Here is a 25779-nt window from a genome sequence, read left to right as displayed (position 1 = left end):
CCCATGCAAACCATGGCATAGTCCTTTGCAAATCTTTTCTTTGGAACATCCAGTCCAGTGTGTTTAGTTCTAGGATGGGGGTGGTGGAAAGCTTTTGGACAGGTTGTTGGAGTGATTAGGGGCTTTACGTAACTCTTGCTGAAAAAATAGCATTCCGCACTAACTGGGTTTCATTACGTGGAGCAGCGGTGGGGGATTTTAATAAAACCCTTCTTGTGGAACAGAGGAAAACAGAGTTGGCAGCACCTGCCAACCTGTCTCCGACCAATCGGCACACCTGTCCACACACTGGGCCAGATGTAGGTTAGGAAATTGACGTGGAGATGACGACAGCTGGCGGCTAGCCGCCGGCCTAGGGCCTGCCCAGGCCTCCTAGAGCTGATTTATTGAGCAGCTCTGCTAGAAGACCAAGGCCAGGAAGATGGATTAACCTTTTTCCAGTAGAAGAACCACCTGCGCTAATCAAGAATATATCAAGAGAGACCAACGACCATCCTATGGTTGTTTTGGAAACCGAATCAATCAAGGATGAATAATGTCTAGAGCATTATGTCTTTGGCCTCTTTTTTAAAAAAATATACAAAAAAATATCTTTAGGTTTTTCATTTGAGCTTGTTTTCATTTAAGCTGTTGTGTTGCAAGTGTATGCAAATATTTGCTCATCTTACTCTCAGCACACTTTTTGTCTCTTGTCCCAAATTTGCTCAACAGTCACATTTTTTGTGTATTTTACCACAGGCCAAAATTGTAAAAATGGCATGAGTGAGCTGTGGAATGCACGCAGCAGTAACCTCCAGCTCTGATGGTCTGTGTTGCACTAACAGACTGTGTAGAAAACTCTCAGCAGACCCAGTGATATAACCGCTATCTTATTCTGGTCATTACAATACTGTGAAAATACCCTGGCCAACTCATTAACACCTTGAGTCTATGAAAAACAGTTTTTTAGGACACACAGGAGACCTATGTGGAGGATTCGGGGAAACATTGTTTAATGGTTTGGTTTACAATTTGGTTTTGGGGGTTTGACATTTGTTTTGTGCCTGTAAGTTTTACAAGATTTTCGAATGTAATACACTACCGGTCAAAATCTTTAGAACACCTACTCATTGAAGGGTTTTTCTTTATTCTTACTATTTTCTAATAATAGTGAACACATCAAAATGACGAAAAACACATTTGGAATCATGTAGTTAACAAAAGTGTTAAACAAATCTAAATATTTTATATTTGAAATTCTTCAAATGGCCAGCCTTTGCCTTAATGACAGATTTGCACACGCTTGGCATTCTCTCAACCAGCTTCATGAGGTAGTCACCTGGAATGCCTTTCAATTAACAGATGTGCCTTGTAAAAAGTTAATTTGTGGAATTTCTTTCTTCTTAATGTGCCAATCAGTTGTGTTGTGACAATGTAGGGGTGGTATGCAGAAGATAGCCCTATTCCATATTATGGCAAGAACAACTCCAAATAAGCGAAACGAGACGCTACTCCAAGACATGGTCAGTCAATGCGGAACATTTCAAGAACTTTTGAAGTTACTTCAAGTGCAGTCACAAAAACCATCAAGCTCTATGGTGAAACTGACTCATGAGGACCGCCACAGGAATGGAAGACCCAGAGTTACCTCTGCTTCAGAGGATAAGTTCATTAGTTACTAGCCTCAGAAATTGCAGCCCAAAATAAATGTTTCACAGAGTTCAAGTAACCGACACATCTCGACATCAACTGTTCAGAGGAGACTGTGAATCAGGCCTTTGTGGTCGAATTGCTGCAAAGAAACCACTACTAAAGGACATCAATAAGAGACTTGCTTGGGCCAAGAAACACGAGCAATGGACATTAGACCGGTGGATATCTGTCCTTTTTTGGTAGTCCAAATTTTAGATTTTTGGTTCCAACCGCAGTGTCTTTGTGAGATTCAGAGTAGGTGAACGGATAATCTCCGCATGTGTTGTTCCCACCGTGAAGCATGTAGGAAGAGGTGTGATGGTGTGGGTGTGCTTTGCTGGTGACACTGTCTGATTTTTATTTAGAATTCAAGGCACACTTAACCAGCATGGCTACCACAGAATTATTTAGCCATTTTTGTCAATGTAATCATAAAAAAAAGAACCCCCTGAAATTAATATTTTTCTAAGACACACTAGGCATAGGCCTAAATCAGTATTATTAATTGCTACTATTAACTCAGGCCCCTGTTCAGTCAACACTTCCAGTGCCAAAATAATGTTTGACTAAGCCTGTCTGTTATTTTTTTGCAACCCTTGTTAAACATGGAGTAAATCCCATGTAGACTAGTGATTGGGCCCATGGTGTTACTAAACAGACCAAGTCTGCTTAGTCTTCTCCAGAAAGTGATCAATATTATTCAGCACTTCTATAAACCGAATGTTATTCACTTGTTTATTTTTTGTCATGACCCCCAAGCAGGTTAACAGTGTGGAAAATCTACCAGTTGTTTGGAATTCCTCTGTTTGTTATTACAAGAGGATCCTGAAATTAGCATGTTTCTGTTCTAGGCTGACCTGGCTTGTATTAACCACAGCTGTCCGGCTGCTTTATTGTTATCTAAGGGGTAATATCTGATGGTCTGGACTACTTTTAATTGTTTACAGAGTGCAGCCTCACCAAATGTCAGGAATTCTGTAATTTGTCATCCATGAGTGGAAAGTAGAGCTTGGACCGCTGAAAGATTCTAAGCATGTGATCTCAATCAGGGAATGGGCACATACTGCAGACACTTGATGCGATGTCATGGTCAGGACAGGGGACGGGCTCCTCAGGGCCCTACTCAGCCCTCCACACAGGCCCAGAGCCCTCATGAAGATTAACAGCTCCCCTCTGTCTCCAAATCCCTGACAGAGGTCAACGTGTTAAGGGGCAGCTGACCGCTGGCTTGAGCCGCTGAGGGCAGCAGGGCAGCAGCCAAATGATACTGGTGATTAGGTGTAGCAGTCCCTCCTATTGGATTCCTACTCTCTCCCCTCTACATGACCTGCCTGACTCGTGGACCACTGCTCCACCATGATAAAACAGAGGATGGTACTTAACGTGTGTGTTTTAGACAGTAGTTCAGGCCTGGCCTTCATGGTACTTTAGGTACTGTGAGAGGAAATGCTAGGCTGTCATTTATTTTTGTTGTAATACAAGGTCTAGTGCCTGTTTTTACTGCTGGTTACAATTTCAATTACCAACATGGCTATTAGCATGTTCTGTGAGCCAGTGGTTTCCTGAAATCTCTGCTGTTCCAGTTTAGATCAGGGGAGAGCACTCTGCATTGCCACTGTCCACTTGGCTGACATGTTTACAGGAAGCAGAATCAACGTCAATATGGGGATAAAAAGTGTTTTGTGGAAAAAGATCGGTCTATTTTTAAGGCAGCAGTGCCATGATGTACAGTAGACTGTCTTGTCAGCAAATTATCTTTAATGTCACTCTTACACGTCAACCATGCCTTGCAAAAGTATTCATCCCCCTTGTCATTTTTCCTATTTTGTTGCATTACAATCTGTAATTTAAATGGCTTTTTATTTGGATTTAATGTTATGGACATACACAAAATAGTCCAAATTGGTGAAGTGAAATGAAAAAAACAAGTTGTTTTCAAAGAATTATACAAAATAAAAACCGGAAAAGTGGTGCGTGCCTATGTATTCATCCCCTTTGCTATGAGGCCGCTAAATAAGATCTGGTGCAAAGAATTGCCTTCAGAAGTATTATTATTATTATTATTATTATTATTATTAGATTGCACACAGGTGGACTTCATTTAGGTGTCACATGATCAGTGTGTGTATATACACTGCTCAAAAAAATAAAGGGAAGACTTAAACAACACAATGTAACTCCAAGTCAATCACACTTCTGTGAAATCAAAATGTCCACTTAGGAAGCAACACTGATTGACAAATTTCACATACTGTTCTGCAAATGGAGTAGACAACAGGTGGAAATTATAGGCAATTAGCAAGACACCCCAATAAAGGAGTGGTTCTGCAGGTGGTGACCACAGACCACTTCTCAGTTCCTATGCTTTCTGGCTGATGTTTTGGTCACTTTTGAATGCTGGCGTTGCTTTCACTCTAGTGGTAGCATGAGACGGAGTCTACAACCCACACAAGTAGCTCAGGTAGTGCAGCTCATGCAGGATGGCACATCAATGCGAGCTGTGGCAAGAAGGTTTGATGTGTCTGTCGGCGTAGTGTCCAGAGCATGGAGGCGCTACCAGGAGACAGGCCAGTACATCAGGAGATGTGGAGGAGGGCAACAACCCAGCAGCAGGACCGCTACCTCCACCTTTGTGCAAGGAGGAGCAGGAGGAACACTGCCAGAGCCTTGCAAAATGACCTCCAGCAGGCCACAAATGTGCATGTGTCTGCTAAAATGATCAGAAACAGACTCCATGAGGGTGGTATGAGGGCCCGACGTCCACAGGTGGGGGTTGTGCTTACAGCCCAACACCGTGCAGGACGTTTGGCATTTGCCAGAGAACACCAAGATTGGCAAATTTGCCACTGGCGACCTGTGCTCTTCAGATGAAAGCAGGTTCACACTGAGCACATGTGACAGAGTCTGGAGACGCCGTGGAGAATGTTCTGCTGCCTGCAACATCCTCCAGCATGACCGGTTTGGCGGTGGGTCAGTCATGGTGTGGGGTGGCATTTCTTTGGGGGGCCGCACAGCCCTCCATGTGCTCGCCAGAGGTAGCCTGACTGCCATTAGGTACCGAGATGAGATCCTCAGACCCCTTGTGAGACCATATGCTGGTACGGTTGGCCCTGGGTTCCTCCTAATGCAAGACAATGCTAGACCTAATGTGGCTGGAATGTGTCAGCAGTTCCTGCAAGAGGAAGGCATTGATGCTATGGACTGGCCCGCCCGTTCCCCAGACCTGACTCCAATTGAGCACATCTGGGACATCGTCTCACTCCATCCATCCAACGCCGTTGCACCACAGACTGTCCAGGAGTTGGCGGATGCTTTAGTCCAGGTCTGGGAGGAGATGCCTCAGGAGACCATCCGCCACCTCATCAGGAGCATGCCCAGGCGTTGTAGGGAGGTCATACAGGCACGTGGAGCCCACACACACTACTGAGCCTCATTCTGACTTGTTTTAAGGACATTACATCAAAGTTGGATCAGCCTGTAGTGTGGTTTTCCACTTTAATTTTGAGTGTGACTCCAAATCCAGACCTCCATGGGTTGATAAATTTGATTTCCATTGATCATTTTTGTGTGATTTTTGTTGTCAGGACATTCAACTATGTAAAGAAAATATTTATTAAGAATATTTCATTCATTCAGATCTAGGATGTGTTATTTTAGTGTTCCCTTTATTTATTATATATATGTGTGTGTGTGTGTGTGTGTGCGTACATATGTATGTATATGCGCTTAGGGGCAACACCATGAAGACCAAGGAGCTCTCCAAACAGGTCAGGGACAAAGTTGTGGAGAAGTACAGATCAGGGTTGGAATAGATTTTTTATAACTTTGAACATCCCACAGAGCACCATTTTTAAATCCATAATTTAAAAAATGGAAAGAATGTCACCACAACACCTGCCAAGAGAGGGCCGCCCACCAAAACTCACGGAACGGGCAAGGAGAGAATTAATCAGAGACGCAACAGAGACAAAAGAGAACCCTTAAGGAGCTGCAAAGCTCCACAGCGGTGATTGGAGTATCTGTCCATAGGACCAGGGTCACGCCAAGGTTCTTTGCACTCTGGGAGGGCGACTGTGTGAAGTTGTCAACTGTGATGAAGATGTCTTTGAGCAGGCATGCCTTCCCCGGGAGGAAGAACAGTTCTGTCTTGAGGTGGTGGGCCGACATCCAAGTTGAGATATCTGCCAGACATGCAGAGATGGGTGTCACCACCTGGGTGTATGAAGGGGGAAAAAGAGAAAAGTAGTTGTATCATCGGCATAACAGTGACTTGGTGTATGTGTATATAGAGAAGAGGGCCTAGAACCGAGTACTTGGTGCAGGCACCTATCCTTTTCCTGTCACCTGGAAGGAGTACCCTGCCAGGTAGGATACAATCCAAGAGTGTGCACAGCCCTGAGAGGGTGGAGAGGAGGATCTTATGGTTCATGGTGTCTAAGGTAGAGGTCGACCGATAATGATTTTTCAATGCCGATACCGATTATTGGAGGACCATAAAAGCCAATGCCGATTAATCTGCCGTTTTTTAAATCTATTTATTTGTAATAATGACAATTACAACAATACTGAATGTACACTTATTTTAACTTAATAGAATACATCAAAATCAATTTAGCCTCAATAAATAATGAAACATGTTCAATTTGGTTTAAATAATGCAAAAACAAAGTGTTGGAGAAGAAAGTAAAAGTGCAATATGTTCCATGTAAGAAAGCTAACGTTTCAGTTCCTTGCTCAGAACATAAGAACATATGAAAGCTGGTGGTTCCTTTTAACAGGAGTCTTCAATATTCCCAGGTAAGAAGTTTTCGGTTGTAGTGATTATAGGACTATTTCCCTCTATACCATTTGTATTTCATTTACCTTTGACTATTGGATGTTCTTATAGGCACTTTAGTATTGCCAGTGTAACAGTATAGCTTCCGTCCCTCTCCTCGCTCCTACCTGGGCTCGAACCATCAACACAATGACAATTAGCGTGCTAACTAGCTAGCCATTTCACATTGGTTACACCAGCCTCATCTCGGGAGTTGATAAGCTTGAAGTCATAAACAGCGCAATGCTTGACGCACAGCAAGGGGCTGCTGGCAAAATGCACGAAAGTGCTGTTTGAATGAATGTTTACGCGCCTGCTTCTGCCTACCACCGCTCAGTCATACTTGTATGCTCAGTCAGATTATATGCAACGCAGGACACTAGATAATATCGTCAACCATGTGTAGTTAACTAGTGATTATGATTGATTGTTTTTTATAAGATAAGTTTAATGCTAGCTAGCAACTTACCTTGGCTTACTGCATTCGCATAACAGGCAGCCTCCTTGTGGAGTGCAACGAGAAAGAGGCAGGTCGTTATTGCGTTGGACTAGTTAAGGTTGCAAGAGCTGACGAGGTGAAAATCTGTCGTTCTGCCCCTGAACAAGGCAGTTAACCCACTGTTCCTAGGCCGTCATTGAAAATAAGAATGTGTTCTTAACTGACTTGCCAAGTTAAATAAAGGAGTAAAAAAATATATATTTAAAAAAATATATATTTAAAAAATAAACCCCAAAGTACCGATTTCCGATTGTTATGAACTTGAAATCGGCCGAATTATTCGGCCATTCCGATTAATCGGTCGACCTCTAGTCTAAGGCAGTAGATAGATCTAGGAGGATAAGAACAGAGGAGAGAGTGCCAGCTTTGGCAGTAAGGAGAGCCTCTGACACGAGAATAGCATTCTCGGTTGAGTGACCCGTCTTGAAGAATGACTGGTTAGGGTCATGAAGATCGTTCTGAGAGAGATAAGAAAGTTGGTCAGAAACAGCACCGTCAAGTGTTTTGGAAAGAAAAACGAGGGATACAGGTCTATAGTTTGACGTCAGATGAGTCGAGTGTTGGGTTTTTGAGGAGGGGAGCAACTCGGGCCATTTTGAAGTCCGAGTGGATGCAGCCAGTGGTCGGGGATGAGTTGATGAGGGAAGTGAGGTATCCAGAGATGGTCTGGAAAAGGATGGAGGGGATGGGATTGAGCGGGCAAGTTGTCGGGCGGCCAGATCTCACTAGTCGCAGGATTTCATCTGGAAAGAGGGGAGAAAGAGGTCAAGGAGTAGGGTAGTTCTGTGTGAGTGAGACCAGTGGACTCAATAGGCTGAGTGGTTAAAAAGGTTGACATCTGCTACTCATTGAAAGTGGTTGAGTGGTGGAGGATTAAGGAGGGAGGAGAAGGTGGGGAAAGAGTTTCCTAGTGTTAGAGGCAGAAGCTTGACATTTAGTGGTAGAAAGTGGCTTTAGCAGTAGGTGCAGAGGTAGAGACGAGTAGGTGAATGCACGATCGGTCCTCCGCAAGTTTAGTTTCTCTGTTTTTGCTCAGCTGCCAGGATTCCTGTTCTGTAAGCTCGCAATGAGTCACTCAGCCACAGAGCAGGAGGGGATGGCGGAGCTGGCCGGGATAGAAAGCAGACTGTGCAAGTCATAGGATGCTGAAAGGGAAGAGAGTAGGGTCGAAGAGGTAGAATCGGGAGACAAGGAAGAAGGATTTAGCAGAAGGGAAGTGTAAAGTGGTGTACTGAACATCATTGAGATGTTGAACTATCCTGAATAAAAATATAAACGCAACATGTAAAATAAGCTGAAATAAAAGATCTCAGAAATTCTCCATACACACACAAAGCTTATTTCTCAATGTTGTGCACAAATGTATTTTACAGTGACTTTGGAAAGAATTCAGACCCCTTGACTTTTTCCACATATTGTTAGATTAAGACCTGTATTCTAAAATGTTCCTGATCAATCTACACACTACCCAATAATTACAAAGCCAAAACTGGATTGGTTTTGGTACCCTTTCCCAGATCTGTGCTTGGACACAATCCTGTCTCGGAGCTCTAAGGACGATTCCTTCCATCTCATGGCTTGGTTTTTGCTCTGACATGCACGGTCAACTGTGTGACCTTTTATATAGACAGGTGTGTGTGTGTGTGTGTGCTTTTCCAATAATGTCCAATCAATTGAATTTACCCAGGTAGACTCCAATCCAGTTGAAACATCTCAAGGATGATCATTGGAAACAGGATGCACCTGAGTTCAATTTTGAGTCTCATAGCAAAGGGTCTGAATCTTAAGTAAATAAGGTATTTCTGTTTTTTTGTTTTTTTTAAATGTGCAAAAATTATGTAGATTGCAGAGAATTTGTTTTATTTAATCAATTTTAGAATAAGGCAGTAATGTAAGAAAATGTGGACACAGTCTAGGGATCTGAATACTTTTGTAATCCCTGTTAGTGAGCATATCTCCTTTGCCAAGATAATCCATCCACCTGACAGGTGTGGCATATCAAGAACTGATTAAACAGTATGATCATTACAACGGTGCATCTTGTGCTGGGGACAATAAAAGGCCATTCTAAAATGTGCAGTTTTATCACACAACACAATGCCACAGATGTCACACGTTTTGAGGGAGCATGCAATTGGCATGCTGACTGCATTAATGACCACCAGAGCTGTTGCCAGAGAATTTAATGATAATGTTGCTACCATAAACTGCCTCCAACGTTGTTTTAAGAGAATTTGGCAGTACGTCCAACCGGCCCCATAACTGCAGAGCATGTGTAACCACGCCAACCCTGGACCGCCACATCCGGCTTCTTCACCTGCGTGATCGTCTGAGACCAGCCACCCGGACAGCTGATGAAACGGAGGAGTATTTCTCTCTCTAATGTAGTTTTGTTGGGAAAAAATCATTCTGATGGGCTGGGCTGATTTCCTTAACTGTAAGTTAATACATTTTTTTTTTTAGCATATTACATTTACATTTGTGTTCAGTATATATTTCCCCATATAGTCTGCATTAATAGACTGAATACTTAGGCTGAATGGACCCATTTAATCTCTCTACCAATCAAAATCCAGAGCAATAGGCTTCGCGCAGCAATCATCCTTTTGTCATTCTTGATAGGTTTCTTCTCAACAGAGACGGAAGGAAAACTGTGCTAAATGTATGTGTGACAGAGCTTAAACTAAATGTAAATGAAGTCACTGTGTCAAACGGCACGTTGGAAAGGAAAGCATTTGTAGATGGACTTGGCATCTTTTAAATTTCTTCGATTATTTTTCCATTTCTTAGCTTTCCAGATTGTTCTTTCAAATCCTCTTCAATCGCCACCTTAAATAGGTTGCAGTTTGTTGTGACTCATTACATTTTGTTGACACGTAATTACATCAAATTTTTCAAAATTCCCCAAAACAATTGTAAGTCTGCCATTATGTGACAGTGACCCTGTGTTCTTTTTCATGATAAATTGGCTCTTAAAATAGACCAGACAACACTTTGAATCTACGCAGTCCATGCTGTGACATTGTCGGCTCAACCATGCATTGAATACCGAACTGAGAATAAAGAGATGACAGTGTTCAGCAGATCAGCCATGTACCGCATCTCTCTCTCTGCCACCACAATCTATTGATCTGACCTCTTGTTTGCAGATATTTCCCTGGGCTGTCTAATTGGTTACCTACCTGACAGATGCTGGGGTTGAGGAGGGTTCTCTCTCCCTTTTTCCTTCTTTCGTTCCTCATCCTCCTCTCCTTGAATCATGCTGTCAGAGTGGATCACTCCCAAATGGATGGCCTTCCCACTTCTGTAATTTGCTGTGTTAGCTGTCCGGGTTCAGTTTCTCGCACTTAATCTTTGGCCACTTTCTCGGTGAAACATCTTGATTTAATCCAACCCTGTAATTTATTTATTGGCTGTGACCGATTCCAGATCTGTTGATGTGTTTCACCTTCATTCTTTTAACCTCTATGCGTGTTTGTTTCTCATGTCGATGGCAGTGTCACGTTTGAATTCAATTTCACTCAGTCAACTCATTTACACTCCCTGCACATTGGTTCTGGATGCTTTCAAGTTTGTTTTTTTCAATGGCGACTTGGCTACATTAGGGCTTTGGCTCCATGCTCACTGATTTGGAAATAGGCATATTTATTTATTGCGGCGTCTGCTAGTGCAGATGCAAATAATAGGCTAAGTTTGTAAACATATCTGTTTTGTCTTCCCCTTAGTGTGGGTTGGCAATTGGCTTGTAAGGATTGCTTCACCATTTACATTTTGAAGTTAAGCTGTGGGATTTTCGCAATGAAGCCCTTTATCTACTCACCCAGAGTCCGATACCAACTCGTGGATACCATTTTTGTGTCTATGTGCATGCTAGCAGATACCCATAGACTTCCAGTCATTGCGCTAACACTAGTTAGAGGTAGTTTTGCGAGCCAATGCTAACTTCCTTCATACTGGACACAGAGACATATTAAAATGGTATCCATGAGTTCATCTGACGCTGAGGACGTAGATAAAGGGCATTATTGCCAAAATCCAGAAGTATCTCTTTAACATGGCAATCTTGGGTTATTTGTTAGCACTCAGGAGCAACACAATCCCTCATACATTACCACTGGAGAAGCACAGGATGAATGTTCTGCCGTTATGACCCTGTAGTGCTACTCCTTAGTGCTTTCCTCTTGTGGTTGAAGTGTTCCTACAGAATGAAGAGAAAGATGGAAAATGTAAGGAGAATCATCACTGTGGACCTGAAAGAATGCACCAAACCGATTTGTGCCAATTAGGAAGTCTGGAAATGTGATCTTACATCAAAATTATTTGCTGCGTCCTTGAATGCCCCCTTCACCTCTACTGTTTGGAAAAATAGTTTTATTAGGGCCATTCACAACCAGTATGTCCTTTTAACAATGTGAAAAGCTGACCTTTTATTATGTAAAGCGTCCATTCCACAGAACATTATCTTGACCCATGCATAATTCACCGTACACAGTGCATCTGTCTGTTAACTAGAGGAGCTTATCTCTTCCCTCTTCCTGTTGGTGGTATAGGCCCCTAGAGCTCTGTTATGAATTCCATAATATTGTAGATATTATTCAGGCTACTCCTTAGGTGGAGGACACTTTGACATCAGATCAGATCCTTGGCATGCCAGGTTTACCTGCCATTGATTGCTGTTTCATTTCCAGGTGTAGGAGAAGGATGTGGGAAGATAATCCAGCGCTTCCCCAAAAAGGACTGGGAGGGCACAGTGTTTCCCCAGGGGGTGGAGATGGTGAGTACATAACATTTTACTGAAACTGACTTAGTCATGCACCCTGTGTGATAGCTGTGGTAGTGAGTTGCTTGCTTCCCCACATTAACCTCCCTTACCTCAAAATGCATGTTTGATGGGTGTGGGTTTAATACTGCAAGCCAAGGTTGAAGATGGCTCTGGTTTCTCGTCGCAGAACTTGAGTTGACCTAATGGACACATGGGGCACTGCTTGACAGAACAAAAATGGAGAGATTTGCCTAATTTCCTGTTGTGACTGTGGGCACCATTTTAGTGGTTATTTTGTCTGCAAATGGAAAATGTGCTTGTTAAGCTACGGTACTCCAACCAATCATGCTGTTGGAGCGCTCTGTTCACTCAGGGAGCCCGCTCTAGTAGCTCTTCTGGAACTTTCTGGAGGTTGATGTGTCATTTCTACAGGTGGTGCAGTGTTCCCCTGGTTAATCTTCTCACAGTGCCAACTTCCCGACTTGCCGGAACAGTTTTGACCAATTGTAATTTTAAAAAATCCTGTGAATTGCACTGTGAAATGTTCTGTTGCCATATCATACTGACAAGAACCCCAGGAGTGGAGCAGCAGTTGAGGCATCTTCCTATGTTCCCAGGACGCATGTTCTTCTGGAGGGGTGCAGAGCAAATATTGGCATTTCCTGTATCAACAAATGCATAATGATTGTTTATTCAAGAGTTTGTTTCAACCCTTTCAACCCTTTCCGCCAACCCACTAATTGGGACATTCTTACCCACCTCCCAGAATCCTCAGCTATGTCCAGGCTTTTATCGCTCTCTCTGCTGGGTGTCCCAATCTTCCTTTTTTTGGTTGCATTAGGGAGTTGCATCCCTCTCTCTCCCTTTGGTCATTATCTTTCTCCAGCCCCCTCTCCTCCGAGGGTGAATTAGGGGGGTCCTTGACTCGACATGGGGCCTGTTACCATCATGCACAAATCATTGCACTCATTGTGACCAAATATTTGCTTATCTGGGTCTGGAGAGATCTGGAAATCAATATCCTGGGCAGCAGTAGCAGTAAACTCACTGGCCCAGGCAGCCTCCCACAGTTCAACAGTGTTCTTTCTCCTGACAGCGCATGGCCAATGGGGCCTGCCCGCGTGTTTGTTTATTTGTTTGTTTACTTGGACATACTAAATGATTTAAATTAGGATGCTTTTGGCCCACAGTCAACAGCGAGGAGAGCGAGGCGCCTCTTGAATGCCGCTGTCCTGCGAAGACCCTAATTACCCGATAATTTTGACAGATTCCAGGAACTACTTAAGCATTTAGTTAGAACAAGCAAAATCAGCACAATTTCTTAAAGATGCGATCGCTGCATCATTTTGAACATTTGTTTACGTTCACATATGCCCTTCTCCCCTCATGGAGGCTAAACTACTCTGCCTTTTTAATGCCAAGTGGATACACATGGACATTTCTTCTACCTCTGTTATACAGTATGTTCTAGTTCTATCAATTTCATTTTTTCTCTCTCCTCAACACCCAACTATGGATTTTGTTACATTTAGCACTCAATGCTTTCACATAACCCACAAACTGGCGACATGTTTATATGTTACTCAATGTCCACATTTTTGGCATAGCCCTCAGTTTGGGACGAGTACACATACATATATGTGTGTGTGTGTGTGTGTGTGTGTGTGTGTGTGTATACGTGTGTTTTATTTATTATTATTAATTTTAAACAAATGTTTTTTTTGTTTTTTAAACAGCTAATTGACTGTCTGTTCAATTTTTTGAATTCCTTTTAGTTTTTTAGTTTTTTTCCCCTGTGAGCAAGATGAGAGAGAAATCAGATGAAGCCTGAACTGTGCGATGTAGTGGGAGTTGTATTTTCCAACAGGCCAATTTTCTACATAGTTTAGTGCAGAAATTGTAGTAATTAACTACAATGACCATAATCCATTGAACTCCTGCTTAAACTTGTCCGGTCTGTGCGGCAAAAAACACGGGAGACTGAGGGAAGACCAGATCGAGCGGTATAGAAAGCAGTTGCTTCACGAACCTGAAAATAGGACTTCAGCAGTTGGTATTCAGCAGTGAAAAGTATCATGACATTGACAGAATATATTTTCAAGACCCAAATCTTTTCAAATAGCCTATTCCACTCTGGTGGAGCTGTGGCATGAAAGAGAGAGGCCTTGGCTATCTTGGATGTCTGTGTGTGCCGAATCGTGGAGATGGAGCGAGTGACACAGGCAATGAGTCTAGCTGACTGTAGGTTTTGTGATGGGTTGTAAATCATAATGGGCTGCAGAGAGACTCTGCTGTCCTCAAAACTGAATAATTATAAACTGAGTTGTATTTTTAGCTCATCCTCTTCTCTGTTATTAGCTTGGGCTCTATGTGTTGTAGGTAGGTTGCACATTGCTACAATAATATGCAAATTAGTTTAGGCCAGTTTAAGCTTTTCTTTGGACTCGTCATCTTGATGTTTGCTAAATTTCACTTCTTGTGGCCTAAAAAATATTAATTCAAAATAAATCTATGAATGAGAATAACAGATTCCGACTTTCATAATTATTCCCATTTTTAAAAGTGGCAAATTTAGGGCAATAAACACTATTTGAATAGCTTTCAGAATACTCTTCATAACTTTAATTTGTCTTAATGCTTTTATGATGTTTCAGTTAGTAGGATCAGGCTTTTGGTTGTTTGGTTCACAACGGCAAGAAGGGATTTTTAATTTTCTGGCCTCATGCATGCATACGTTTTTAGTCTTTAATGCTTTGCTTAACTGTAAAGTTTGTTCAAATTTCTCATTAGATTTTTATATCCTGCTATTGTTTGTTCTATCTCTCTCATTATTACATTAGGCCTCCCATGTTTTGGGGTTATTTAAAAATAACTTTAAACCTTCTGAGAGCCAAGAATTCCAAATTCATTCATCGTTTGATCATAGTGTGGCGGGAGAATTCCAGCATGCATTAAACTGAAAGTGTCTTAATAGGCCAAGTCCATATCAAATGTTGAGAAAATGTAGGCTGAATGATAAAACTACTATTTCCAGGTTAAAATGTTATGGGATGCATTTTCTCCATTGTTGTTGATGGTAGGCCAGTCTGGTAGGCCTACATTATGATGAAATAGCCTACTTGACAACTTTTAACATGTACTTAAAGCCTGTACAGCCTCAGTGTTCACAATGAACTCGTGCTGGAAGTTGCACAGAAGTTTGAGCTCAGCAGACCAGAAATTTGCTCAGTGCTGAATTTTTTTTGAAGGAACATTGGTGTCTGCTATAAAAATAGACTCTGGCTATTGGCCTCGATCAGTGGTTCCCAAATGTTTTATAGTCCCGTACCCCTTCAAACATTCAACCTCCATCTGAGTACCCCCTCTAGCACCAGGGTCAGCATTTTTTGCCATCATTGTAACACTGCCACACACACACACTATACGATACATTTATTAAACATAAGAATGAGTGTGAGTGTTTGTCAAACCCGGCTCGTGGGAAGTGACAAACTCTTATAGGACCAGGGCACAATAAAATATGATAATCTATTTTGCTATTTTATTTAACCATCTTATATTTAAAACCTTAGTTGTTCACCACAGGTTAATGAGAACAATGTGCTTGAAAGGATGCACATACTGTAACTCTGCAATGTTGTATTGGACAGAGAGTCAGTCTTAAATCATTTTCCACACACAGTCTGTGCCTGTTTCATTTTCAGGCAAGTGAGGGCTGAGAATACACCCTCACATAGGTACGTGTTTGCAAAGGGCATCAGTGTCTTAACAGTGCGATTTGCCAAGGCAGGATACTCTGAGCGCAGCCCAATCCTAAAAACGGGCGTTTCTGATTAAAATTCAATTTTCACAGAATTGCTTGTTGCAATTTCGATGAGGCTCTCTTGTTCAGATATCGGTAAGTGGACTGGAGGAAGGGCATGCAAGGGATAACGAATCTAGTTGGTTGTGTCATCCGTTTCGGAAAAGTGTGTAATTGCGCACCCAACTCACTCAGGTGCTTCGCTATATCACATTTGACATTGTCCGTAAGCTTGATCATTTGCACACAAAAATCATACAATGATGGAAAGACCTGTGAGTTGTCCTTGTTAAGGCAGACAGAGAAGAGCTCCAACTTCTTAATCTTAACCTCAATTTGGTCCCGCACATTGAGTAAAGTTGCGGAGAGTCCATGTAATACTAGATTCAGATCATTCAGGTGAGAGAGAACATCACCCAGATAGGCCAGTCGTGTGATAAACTCATCATCATTTTGTATGTTGTAAAAGTGTTACATGGTCGCTGCCCATATCATTGCATAGTGCAGAAAATACACAAGAGTTCAGGGGCCTTGCTTTAACAAAGGTAACCATTTTCACTGTAGTGTCCAAAACGTCTTTCAAATTGTCAGGCATTGCCTTGGCAGCAAGAGCCTCCCGGTGGATGCTGCTGTGTACCCAAGTGGTGTCGTGAGCAACTGCTTGCATGTGCGTTACCACTCCACTATGTCTCCCTGTCATGGTTTTTGCGCCATCAGTACAGATACCAACACATCTTGACCACCAAAGTCCATTACCAAGCTTTCCAGTACTTTAAAAATATCCTCTCCTGTGGTTCTGGTTTCCAGTGATTTTTACTTTAAAATTATTATTATTATTATTACAGTAAATCAATTTTCTGGTTGTCTCACATTTGTTTTACTTTCCCCGGACAAGGCCTTAATGTCAAGCCCGACTCCACACTTTGATTTGCCCTGGTGAATGAGGTTTCTTGCTAGCTGTTGGGGTATACCTAGTCCCTATTTGGTTTGAGCAGAAAAACAGGATGATGGAATTAGCCTTTTGTCAAAGGATTTATTTATTTTTTGGTGAAAATTCTTATATAACAAATGGGAACTTTGTTTGATTTAGGCTAGGCCTTGTCATGCAAACTTCATGTAGCATTGACATTCTAGTCAGAATAAATAGACCTCACTCTGTATGCCTACAAGTCATTCTTGTTTTTCTCTTGACATTAAAGTAGACTTTACAATCCTGTCCATTTTTTATGCAGTCAGGTGATTTCTTGGTAAGCCCAGGCACATTCCTCCTGGCTTAGGTGAAAGTACATTAGGGAGATTTGGTAGCATTACTAAGATGCTCTCTAGTCTCTGTGCTAAGCTGAAACCAAGTCGTCTTGACTAGAAGCGCTTTGCATTTCAGAGTAATCATGCATCACAACTAGAGGTCGCCCGAATATGATTTTTCAACGGCGATACCGATTATTGAAGGACCAGAAAAGCCAATACCGATTAATTGGCCAATTTTATTTATTTATTATTATTTTAAAAAACAATTTAATTTACATTTGTAATAATGACAATTACAACAATACTGAATTAACACTTATTTTAACTTAATATAAAACATCAATAAAATCAATTTAGCCTCAAATAAATAATGAAACATGTTCAATTGGGTATAAATAATGCAAAAACAAAGTGTTGGAAAATAAGGTAATATGTGCCATGTAAAAAAGCTAACATTTAAGTTCCTTGCTCAGAACATGAGAACATATGAAAGTTGGTGGTTCCTTTTAACATGATACTTCAATATTCCAAGGTAAGAGGTTTTAGATTGTAGTTAATATAGTATTTATAGGACTATTTCTCTCTACCATTTGTATTTCATATAGCTTTGACTATTGGATGTTCTTATAGGCACTATAGTATTGCCAGTGTAACAGTATAGCTTCCGCCCCCCTCCTTGCCCCTACCTGGGCTCGAACAAGGAAAACAGACAACAGCCACACTCTAAGCATCGTTACCCATCACTCCACAAAAGCCGCGGCCCTTGCAGCGCAAGGGGAATAACTACTCCAAATCTAAAAGCGAGTGACGTTTGAAACAGTATTAGCGCACACCCAGCTAACTAGCTAGCCATTTCACATTGGTTACACCAGCCATTAGGCTGATAGGCTTGAAGTCATAAACAGCGCTGTGCTTGCTAAGAGCTGCTGGCAAAATGCACAAAGTGCTGTTTGAATGAATGATTACGGGCCTGCTGCTGCTCAGTCAGACTGCTCTATCAAATCAGACTTAATTATAACATAATAAACACAAATACGAGCCTTTGGTCATTAATATGATCGAATCCGGAAACTCTCATTTAGAAAACAAAAGGTTTATTATTTCAGTGAAATACGGAACTGTTCGGTATTCTATCTAACCAGTGGCATCCACAAGTCTAAATATTCCTGTTACATTGCACAACCTTCAATGTTATGTCATAATTACGTAATATTCTGGCAAATTAGTTCGCAATGAGCCAGGCTGACCAAACTGTTGCATATACCCTGACTCTGCGTGCAATGAACGCAAGAGAAATGACACAATTTCACCTGGTTAATATTGCCTGTTAAACTGGATCAGTCGTTATAACTAGTGATTATGATTGATTGTTTTTATAAGATAGGTTTAATGCTAGCTAGCAATTTACCTTGGCTTCTACTACATTTGCGTAACAGGCAGGCTACTCGTGGAGTGCAATGGTTAGAGCGTTGGACTAGTTAACTGTGCGGTTGCAAGATTTGAACCCCTGAGCTGACAAGGTGGAAATCTGTTGTTTCCTCCCTGAACAAGGCGGTTAACTGACAGTTCCTAGGCAGTCATTGAAAATAAGAATGTGTTCTTAACTGACTTTCCTAGTTAAATATTATTATTTTTATAATAATCTGAAATCAGCACCCAAAAATACAGATTTCCGATTGCTATGAGAACTTGAAATCGGCCCTAATTAATCGGCCATTCCGATTAATCGGTCGACCTTTAATCACAACGGCCATCTGACTTTGATAGCAGTCGGTCAGTCTCATCCAGGCCTTTCAAGAGGTCCAGTGAAATAGACCGGACCCTAACGAACCAGACCGGCAGGTGGAGGAGCCCGTGAGCAGCCTGCCTGTTGCATAATCTATGTCAATGTTGTGGAAGCCAGGATGGATTGAGAGTGGAGCCTATTTTTTTCAGTGGGAATGGGAAATATTTGTAAACCTCAGTGATTTCCATTAATGGTTCGATGTTCCTTTTCAAGGAAAAACAGAGACCAGTATGGATGCAGCAATATACTGCCTACATCTTTTTGTTGGCAGATGTACTCTTAAAGGTTATGAACAGTCAGTCTTGTTTTTCATGAAATTGGATGAACCAGGTATGACAAATGACTGCTTCTACATTGAAACAATGTTTGATCATAAAATGAATGGTCCCCCCCATGTCAAACACTTGGATTCAGGAGGTGGTATTAATACTCCAATGGTAACATGATATTCTCTTACCAAATTTAAATAAGGTCCCACAGTTGACAGTGTATATCACGTCAAAAACCAAGCCGTGAGGTCGACGGAATTGTCCGTAGAGCTCAGACAGGATTGTGTCGTGGCACTGATCTGGGGAAGGGTACTAAAATATTTCTGCAGCATTGAAGTTCCGCAAGAACCCAGTGGCCTCCATCATTCTTAAATGGAAGAAGTTTGGAACCACCAAGACTCTTCCTAGAGCTGGCCGCCCAGCCAAACTGAGCAATCGGGGGGGAAGGGCCTTGGTCAAGGAAGTGACCAAGAACCCGATGGTCACTCTGCCATAGCTCTAGAGTTCCTCTGTGGAGATGGGAGAACCTTCCAGAAGGACAACCATCTCTGCAGTACTCCACCAATCAGGCCTTTATGGTGGAGTGGCCAGACGGAAGCCACTCCTCAGTAAAGGCACATGGCAGCCTGCTTGGAGTTTGCCAAAAGGCACCTAAAGTACTCTGACCATGAGAAACCAGATTCTCTGGTCTGATGAAACCAAGATTTAACTATTTGGCCTGAACGCCAAGCGTCACGTCTGGAAGAAACCAGGCACCTGGCCAATAACATCCCTACGGTGATGCATGATGGTGGCAGCATCATGCTGTGGAGATGTTTGTCAGCGGCATGGACTGGGAGAGTAGTCGGGATTGAAGGGAAAGATGAACAGAGCAAGGTACAGAGATTCTTGATGAAAACCTGCTCCAGAGTTCTCAGGACATCAGACTGGGGCGAAGGTTCACCTTCCAACAGGAGAACAACCGTAAGCACACAGCCAAGACAACGCAGGAGTCGCTTTGGGACAAGTCTCTTGAACCCAATCGAACATTTCTGGAGAGACCCGAGTAAGACTGTAACGTAACAGAATGTGGAAAAAGTAATGTGGTTTGAATGCTTTCCGAAGGCACTGTAAGTGCTACTTTCATGATGAATAGCAATGATCAGTTTTTTTGAATGACTTTAGGGGAGTTTAATATAATCACATTTTATATTAGAAATGTAAGTTTGTAAATGTTGACATTTTTATTTGAAACACCCATGGGCTTAAAGGGTACATTTGGTGCACATTAATCCGAGTCTGGACTTTTCACATTTTATCAATTATTTGTATGTCTTATTAAAATATGTTGTAAGTACAAGGCATTAAACTTAACAAGATGAATAATTCATTTGATATCCACTTTTCTTACAATAATTTAGGCAGTTTATATTATGTTAAATTTATAGACTTAGATTTTGGTGGTCTTAATAGGTACACTTACCCTGTGTCAAGAAACATTGATGCATTGATATTCCATGCTGGCTGAAGACCTAACTAGCCAGTAACTAGCTAACACCAGACACCGATGAAAGGGGAGATAATTATATATATATATCTTTGCCATAGATGAATAGTGTAAACAATTATATTTGCTGACACCCTAGTCAAATGTTGACATCAGTAGAGTAGCTATTTAAACCACGCCTCTCCGCAAACACACCTTTGCCGATGTTGGTTACAAGGCTGTACTTATTTAAGAAAGTGTGTGCCTTTCCAAATCATGTCCAGTCAATTGAATTTACCGCAGTTGGACTCCAATCAAGTTGTAGAAACATCTCAAGGCTGATCAATGGAAACACCTGAGCTCAATTTCGAGTCTCATAGCAATGTCTGAATACTTATGTAAATAAGGTATTTCAGTTTATTTGTAATGCAAATATTTATAACCTGTTTTTGCTTTGTCATTGTTGGTATTGTGAGTAGATTGAGGAAGGTGCTTCAACAAAGTACTAGTAAAGGGTCTGAATACTTATGTAAATGTAATATTACAGTAACTTTTTTTCAATTTATAAACTTGATCTCCACTATAAAAGCCTCTAGACATTATCGAACATTTCTTTTAGACTAACAATTTTTCAACAGAGGAGATTTGAATAAACCTTGCATATTTGAATGAAAATATGTCAATCGTTATTTGAATGTGTTTATAATCTGTTGTATAAAAGTGATATTGCCCTCTAAGCCGGTGTTTGGAGGATATATTGGCACGGTTTGCCAGCACTCGACTTCATCTTGGGCCTAACACCCGTGACAGTATATCCTCAACACTTGCTTTTCTGGCATTATTACTTAATTGTTGTTCGCCAAGATATGCTGCTACTGTGAGAATGTGACATGCAGGTACGACTGCTAGCATGAAAAACCCATATCATCAAGGAATGCTCATGAAATATGCCATGTGCATATATTAGCACTGCCTTTTCACAAGTCTGAGTCTGTAATACCAACATGTTTCAAGCAGACCACCATAGTCCCTGTACCCTAGAACACAAAGGTCACTTGCCTAAATGACTACTGACCCGTAGCACTCATGTCTGTAGCCATGAAATGCTTTGAAATGCTGGACATGGCTCACATCAGCACCATTATCCCAGAAACCCTACACCCACTCCAATTTGCATACCGCCCAAACAGATCCACAGATAATGCAATCTCTATTGCACTCCACACTGCCCTTTCACACATGGACAAGGGGAACACCTATGTGGGAATGCTATTCATTGACTACAGCTCAGCGTTCAACACCATAGTTCCCTCAAGCTCATCACTAAGCTAGGGACCCTGGGACTAAACACCTCCCTCTGCAACTGGATCCTGGACTTCCTGACGGGCCGCCCCTAGGTGGTAAGGGTAGATAAAACGCATCCGCCACGCTGATCCTCAACAAAGGGGCCCCTCGGGGGTGCGTGCTCAGTCCCCTCCTTTACTCCCTGTTCACTCATGACTGCGCGGCCAGGCATGACTCCAACACCATCATTAAGGTTGCTGATGACACAACAGTGGTAGGCCTGATCACCGACAACGATGAGGCAGCCTATCGGGAGGAAGTCCGAGACCTGACCATGTAGTGCAAGGACAGCAACCTCTCCCTCAATGTGATCAAGCCAAAGGAGATGATTGTGGAGGAAAATGAGGACCAAGCATGCCCACATTCTCATCGACAAGGCTGTAGTGGAGCAGGTTGAAAGCTTTAAGTTCCTTGGCATCCACATCACCAACAAACTAATATGGTCCAAGCACACCAAGACAGTCGTGAAGAGGGCACGACAAAACCTATTCCCCCTTCAGGATACTGAAAAGATTTGGCATGGGTCCTCGGATCTTCAAAAGCTTTAACAGCTGCACCATCGAGAGCATCCTGATGTAAGTAAGCATATTTCATTGTAAGGTCTACACCTGTTGTATTTGGTGCATTCAAATACATTTTCATTTGTCACATCTCAATTTTAAATAAGGTATGCTGACTTATCTCAAAAGGCACTAAAAATATCAGAACAATTTATTTATCTGAGCTTTGAATTAGGCCACTAGTGGGAACTTAGACAATTATGTGTAACTTAACCTTTCTAGCCCCCAAGCCATACGTTTTAATTAAACATCTGATTGGCTTAGAATAACAAAATGTATGTATATAACAACCAGATGAATTAGTTGAAACATTAAACAGCAGAAAAGATGGAATTGGGCTTAATAGGTACGCATTTCAATGAGCTGTCAGTCAGGTGAGCTCATGAATATAAGCTTCCCGCCCACTCAGCCTGTCTTTTCAAACTTCCTTGTAGTTAGCCATGAGAGAGAGTACTTTTTCTCAAATATTTACATTTTCTATCCCCCCAAATTATTATGGGTGATATTTTAGTCACTCAAATGGATATTTTACATGGGAATCAGAATGACTTCGGGACCTTGTTTAAAAAACAAGTGCTTTTAATGAATGACAGAAATCTACATGAATGCAATGTAGATGCCAGAGCTGCAGCGGAAGTCTGAAGGTCTCTGGCCAGTGTCAATGGTTTTAGGTGAACATTCCAGAGACCTTGTTTATGCATGGGTATTTATGGGATTTTACAAAGGAGACACAAGCTCTTAGTGAAGAACAAATATACTTATTTTGAGGATGTTGTGCTGTGGGGTATTGTGGTCTCTTCCTGTGAGTCACTGGGTCTGCTCTGGTGGTGGCCGTCATGGCTGAGCTGCTCTGTGAGTTATAGCACTAATGTATCACACTGCAGAGCCATCTTCACGCTCTGTCTCCTAGGGATCAATGAGCTATGAGCGCATCCTCACAGCATCATCCTCCAAACATCCATCCCCAGTAGGGTGGTAGTTAAATATAGAAGCAGTACCACTAGTTCAGCCAAACATCACTCATGTCTTCAGATGTCCTTGGACACCCATGTGTGCTTGGGTTCCAATATATGGTCCGTGTGTGTTTGTTTATCGTATTACACCCCCTAATACTTCCATGTTGATTTGTGGTGATGTGGTATTCAGGAGGCATTGTGCGTGTGGAAGACCCCCAAGAGCAGCTTCAGTCAATGTGTCTGAGACTGGAGAGAAGATATACGGGCCCATATGTGACACATTAGATTGCATTACAGTAAGCAACCAAAAGCTGAGTAAATATGAACATTTATAACAGCCACATTTGTACTAATACACTTCATGGTTTCTAAATTGTGCGCTTCCTCTAAAATATGTTTTTAAGACAATTAGAGAATTGGATGAAACCAATAGCATTCATATGTTGTTGATGTATTTATTTTTTTGCTAATGGAGAAAGTACAGACAAGTGAGGCAGCACGCAGCCTATAAGGGGGCCAGTTCTGGTGTCCCCACTGCGGTGTGACACACTTTGGTCAAAGGCCAAATGAATGGGATTCTAGCTTTGAACTTTTTAATGAAGATACACCATAGTGTTTTAACATACCCCACCAAGCAATTTGGCTCCAGTTTTAGCTGGTATGTAAATTGTTATTATTTGCAGATTTCCTCCACGCCATAAAAAAGAAAATGAGTCATTTACTAACGCTTGGAATACATCTGTAGAATGAAAAAAACAAACGGATGGGGCTGAGCACGAAATGCATTTTGTGGTCAAAACAGGCCCCCAGCAAACTAAATAACCACAGATGAAGAATGCACCAAGAAAAAGCGTTTACAACTCAAGCTCTGAAAATGTGTTTCTAATCTTTTCAGGCAAGTGACGATTAGGCTATATATATATATATATATATATCACCCAGCTCCACTCCTCTCATCTGCCAGGCTGGCCTGCTCTGCATAGGCCTAGAGCCTGTGGTGTTAGGGACTTCCTGAGTGAAATTGTCGATGTGTGTCAAAACGATGTTATTGTCCCAAACACAGAGATTTGTTCACTGCAGGCCACTTGTTGCAATATTCCTCTCCACACACAAGCTTACCTCTACTGTTGCATTGACTAGTGAAGGGGGAGAAAGTGGATACAGTTGAAGTCGGAGGTTTACATACACCTTAGCCAAATACAATTTAACTCAGTTTTTCACAATTCCTGACATTTAATCTTAGTAATAATTCCCTGTCTTAGGTCAGATAGGATCACAACTTTTTAGTTTAAGAATGTTAAATGTCTGAATAACAGTGTAGAATGATTTATTTCAGCTATTATTTCTTTCATCACATTCCCAGTGGGTCAGAAGTTTACGTACACTCAATTCGTATTTGGTAGCATTTCCTTTTAAATTGTTTAACTTGGTTTTTTGTAGCCTTCCACAAGCTTCCCACAATAAGTTGGGTGAATTTTGGCCCATTCCTCCTGACAGAGCTGGTGTAACGGAGTCAGGTTACTAGGCCTGCTTGCTCGCACACACTTTCAGTTCTGCCCACGCATTTTTCTATAGGATTGAGGTCAGGGCTTTGTGATGGCCACTCCAATACCTTGACTTTGTTGTCCTTAAGCCATTTTGCCACAACTTTGGAAGTATGCATGCGGTCATTGTCCATTTGGAAGACCCATTTGCGACCAAGCTTTAACTTCCTGATTGATTTCTTGAGATGTTGCTTCCAAATATCCACATAATTTTCCTACCTCATGATGCCATCTATTTTGTGTAGTGCACCAGTCCATCCTGCAGCAAAGCACCCCCACAACATGATACTGCCACCCCCGTGCTTCACGGTTGTGATGGTGTACTTTGGCTTGCAAGCCTCCCCCTTTTTCCTCCAAACATAACGATGGTCATTATAGCCAAACAGTTCCATTTTTGTTTCATCAGACAAAGAGGACATTTCTCCAAAAAGTATGATCTTTGTCTCCATGTGCAGTTGCAAACCATAGTCTGGATTTTTTTATGGTGGTTTTGGAGCAGTGGCTTCTTCCTTGCTGAGCGGCCTTTTAGGTTATGTCAATATAGGACTCGTTTTACTGTGGATATACATACTTTTGTACCTGTTTCTACCAGTATCTTCACAAGGTCCTTTGCTGTTGTTCTGGGATTGATTTGCACTTTTCACACAAGTACGTTCATCTCTAAGAGACAGAATGCGTCTCTTTCCTGAGCGGTCCCATTTTGTTTATACTTGCATACTATTGTTTGTACAGATGAACGTGGTACATTCAGCATTTGGAAATTGCTCCCAAGGATGAACCAGACTTGTGGAGCTCTACAAAAAAAAATTCTGAGGTCTTGGCTGATTTCTTTTGATTTTCCCATGATGTCAAGCAAAGAGGTGCTGAGTTTGAAGGTAGGCCTTGAAATACATCCACATGTACACCTCCAATTGACTCAAATGATGTCAATTAGCCTTTCAGAAGCTTCTAAAGCCATGACATTTTCTGGAATTTTCCAAGCTGTTTGTCAGTCAACTTAGTGTATGTGAACTTTTGACCCACTGGAATTGTGATACAGTGAAATCTTTTGTTGGAA

At 41.7% G+C, this 25779-nt stretch overlaps 1 protein-coding gene across 3 annotated transcripts in view; it reads left to right on the top strand.

The window, feature by feature from the left end:
- Positions 1 to 25779, top strand: part of sbf2 (SET binding factor 2) — a 165648-nt gene that overhangs the window by 23339 nt on the left and 116530 nt on the right. For all 3 annotated transcript variants that reach the window (XM_024418817.2, XM_024418815.2, XM_024418812.2), the window contains exon 2: positions 11675 to 11760. In XM_024418817.2, coding sequence (XP_024274585.2) covers positions 11675 to 11760 — 86 coding nt within the window. The remainder of the gene's footprint in view (positions 1 to 11674; positions 11761 to 25779) is intronic.

Source organism: Oncorhynchus tshawytscha, linkage group LG04 (genome assembly GCF_018296145.1).
Source record: "Oncorhynchus tshawytscha isolate Ot180627B linkage group LG04, Otsh_v2.0, whole genome shotgun sequence".
In the NCBI taxonomy this organism is placed as follows: domain Eukaryota; kingdom Metazoa; phylum Chordata; class Actinopteri; order Salmoniformes; family Salmonidae; genus Oncorhynchus; species Oncorhynchus tshawytscha.
Note: the sequence above shows the minus strand (reverse complement) of the source record. Positions and strands in the feature narration are given on the sequence as shown.